Source organism: Elaeis guineensis, chromosome 16 (genome assembly GCF_000442705.2).
Source record: "Elaeis guineensis isolate ETL-2024a chromosome 16, EG11, whole genome shotgun sequence".
NCBI lineage: Eukaryota > Viridiplantae > Streptophyta > Magnoliopsida > Arecales > Arecaceae > Elaeis > Elaeis guineensis.
In genome coordinates this window covers 44,855,967-44,858,853 of record NC_026008.2, presented here as the reverse complement: position 1 = coordinate 44,858,853, position 2,887 = coordinate 44,855,967, and the positions used below count along the sequence as shown (strand labels likewise).

Sequence of the window (2,887 nt, the reverse complement as noted above, 5' to 3'; positions counted from 1 at the left end):
AAAGAAACAATGATTAGCTGTTACAAGCGTAATTAATTTCATGCTCACTTTTTTTGGTAAAAAGAGTCATCATTCAAACCCAAGTAGAAAAGTGTGTCTATTTTAGGGAGGAAATCAATTCGCTGATTCGACAAAGCGATCACGTTTAAATCTGGATCAGTTTAATTTGTCAGAGGTATGGGAGAAAAATAGGAAAGTTTTATGGAAAGGCTGCAAGGCATATACAACGTTAACACTTACTTTAATATTTTATTCATCTTCGATGGAGTTAGATCCTTATCATCTTTAACTCGGAAATAATTAATAAGTAAACAATCATAATTAGTCGCAAAATTTATTCATCTTTGGTACATACTTTCCATCCTGGGTTTTCCTGGGAATCTATGGCTCTGTGTTTCAACAACTATAAATCGTATCATGCGTGGGATTGTTGTTCTGAACTCCCATCAACTAATTGGTCTATCAAAATCTCTAGTTCTGAAAGAGAGGTATCATGGATTCTTCTCACGACATTAGTTTGTCGCAAGCGGAGTCGAGCCCGTTAGAAGAGATGGTTTTGGAGCTTGCTCCCTTGGTAAACCCAGAGGGAACGCCAGATCGATGGTCTCGGATTAGTGCCAATTTTCCAATGAAAGATGACTTGCAGAAGGAAGAAGGTGGCAATTCCGGTGATGGATGTATTTTGGGTATGGCACCGGAGCAACGCCCACCGAAAGATCAGAACACCTCTTTTGGATCAGGACGCCGCAGTCAGGTGAGGAGGAAGGCTAAGCCATGGACGGAGGAGGAACATCGGTATATATATATTTTACTTTATTGTTATTATTATTATTGTTTTAAAAAATTAGCAATCCAATCAAGGCGCACAACAGATTGGACTTCAAGTACGTACTCGATTGAGGAGATAAATTTCTCAATAGGGATTTCTTTAAAAAAAAAATTTGCTTGAATATTAATTATTAATTAATTTTGCATGCATGCAGATTATTTTTACAGGGACTTGCAACTTATGGGAAGGGGGATTGGAAGAGCATATCTCGACATACAGTGTGACGAAAACGCCAGTACAAGTGGCCAGTCATGCACAGAAGTTCTTCATCCGTCAAAAACAAGACATGGAGCGCAAGAGAAAGAACATCCACGATGTCACCAATCCTTAGATCTTCTTCTATGATGCATTTCAGATAATTTGCCATATTAGCATGCAGCTGTTTAGTTTCTACTTTCTTTAGCAGACATTACAAAGCCTTAGTAGTAATTATGTTTGGTGTTATGAAAATTCGGTTAGACTTTGAGTTCTTCTGACTCTCAATGCAAAAGATGCTTGTGATATTTCTTCGTTAATTAATTAGCATATATTCTCCGTGCTAGATATGCTCTAAGTGTTTAAGAAATTCTTTCCTTTGTCTTCTTTCGGATGGGACACGTTCAACACCATGTAGAAAACTGGAGTTGTTTTGGAGGTCATGCATGCCTTTGATTTTAGGGCTTGTGTTTATTACCATCAGCCACAGTATCAGCACTTGCATGGAGCTTCTACGGCAGCGTATGCAAGTCTTATATATATATATATATATATATATATATATATATATATATATATATATATATATATATATATATATATATATCCATGTTGAAGGTTGGTCATAAATGGATTGTCAAGTAATTAATATTTTAAAGATAAGGAGAAAAGGGATGGATCATTATGTTGCACTCGATTATCCAAGAAAACATGTGACAGAACAACTTTCATCTCCTAGCTATATGACATGATATCCTTGGGCATTGCAAATGTTTCTCCAGCAACAAAATTTTAAAGCTTGCAACATCTGATTTCCTTAATTAGAGTAATATTGCAGTGTTTTAGTGATCATCATGCTTCCCACGGAACCAACTCAAGCCTGGCGCAATTCCATAACTTGTCAAACAGTCCATAAACTTCCCTATTTTTGTTATAATGTTGCTTCCTAGTTCAACTAAAAAGAAAATCTTAACTAATCGATTCAATGCCATCTCTCAAAAGTTGGCTTTCAGATCTTGCACTAAGAGCATATATGGAAAGATACGGTCAATCTGTTTTGACCTTTATTATTAATTGGTTCCATGACTCAAACTAACTCAGTGTGGAAGCCAGCCTCATCTAGAAGTCAATGCCTCACAAATTAACGAACGCAACATACTTCAGGTAAGCCAAATGTGTAATGTCTTTCTGTTCTGATTCATAAGTTTGAATCGCCAGGATGGTCTATGTCTTGTTGTCCTTGTTCATCTGTAAGAGATCAAAAGTGGATTTGGAGCGATACGAGTTTCTAAAATACAGGCTCATCACTCTCTATTAAGCGATATTTTTTTCAGAGATTGAGCCAACTTGTGATGGAGCAAGGAAAAGAGTGCAAGTTTACCATGTCTCAGGTGTACTACTTTACGGTTGAGTTACCTTTAGAGAATATTATATGTACACCAGAACTTATCTGACACTGTTGCTTTTATGGTTTTCTCTGGTCAGCAGTCTTTAAACTTTGTTGTAATGCTATGACCTTAATTTTATAACATAAAACATTAATCAGATTGAAGTGGACTTGGCCAAATTGCGTATGGAATATATATGTGACCACGAGAAATCTTTCCTAGTCATGACATCCAAAGCTTTGACAGATTGGTAAAACAATGGGATTAAATTGTCTGACATTCTCTTTTCTTCTAAGTTCTAATTATATAAGATTATCATCATGCTCTATTAGCTGAAAATTAATGCATCCAGGAAAATGGAGCTGCAAGAAGTGTAATTTCCATGCTCAAGATTTTGACAAATTGTGGATTTGCAACCAGAGGTTTTTTTTTTTTTTTAAAAAATATTTTTTCTTTCATCAGAGTCCAAGAAAGA

At 35.9% G+C, this 2,887-nt stretch overlaps 1 protein-coding gene across 1 annotated transcript; it reads left to right on the top strand.

Annotated features, from left to right (window-relative positions):
• Positions 1-550: 550 nt before the first annotated feature.
• On the top strand, positions 551-1,160 carry LOC140854279 (transcription factor DIVARICATA-like). Its single transcript, XM_073249830.1, has 2 exons — positions 551-754; positions 984-1,160. Exons 1-2 carry the CDS (start codon positions 551-553, stop codon positions 1,158-1,160), a joined length of 381 nt encoding a protein of 126 aa, XP_073105931.1.
• Positions 1,161-2,887: the final 1,727 nt, after the last annotated feature.

What these genes read in the sequence shown, in the direction of transcription:
- LOC140854279 (XM_073249830.1), top strand. Translation starts at nt 551, where the DNA reads ATGGTTTTGGAGCTTGCTCCCTTGGTAAACCCAGAGGGAACGCCAGAT. An exon ending in GATCAGGACGCCGCAGTCAG is followed by an intron (nt 755 to 983) that starts GTGAGGAGGAAG and finishes GCATGCATGCAG; the next exon opens with ATTATTTTTACAGGGACTTG.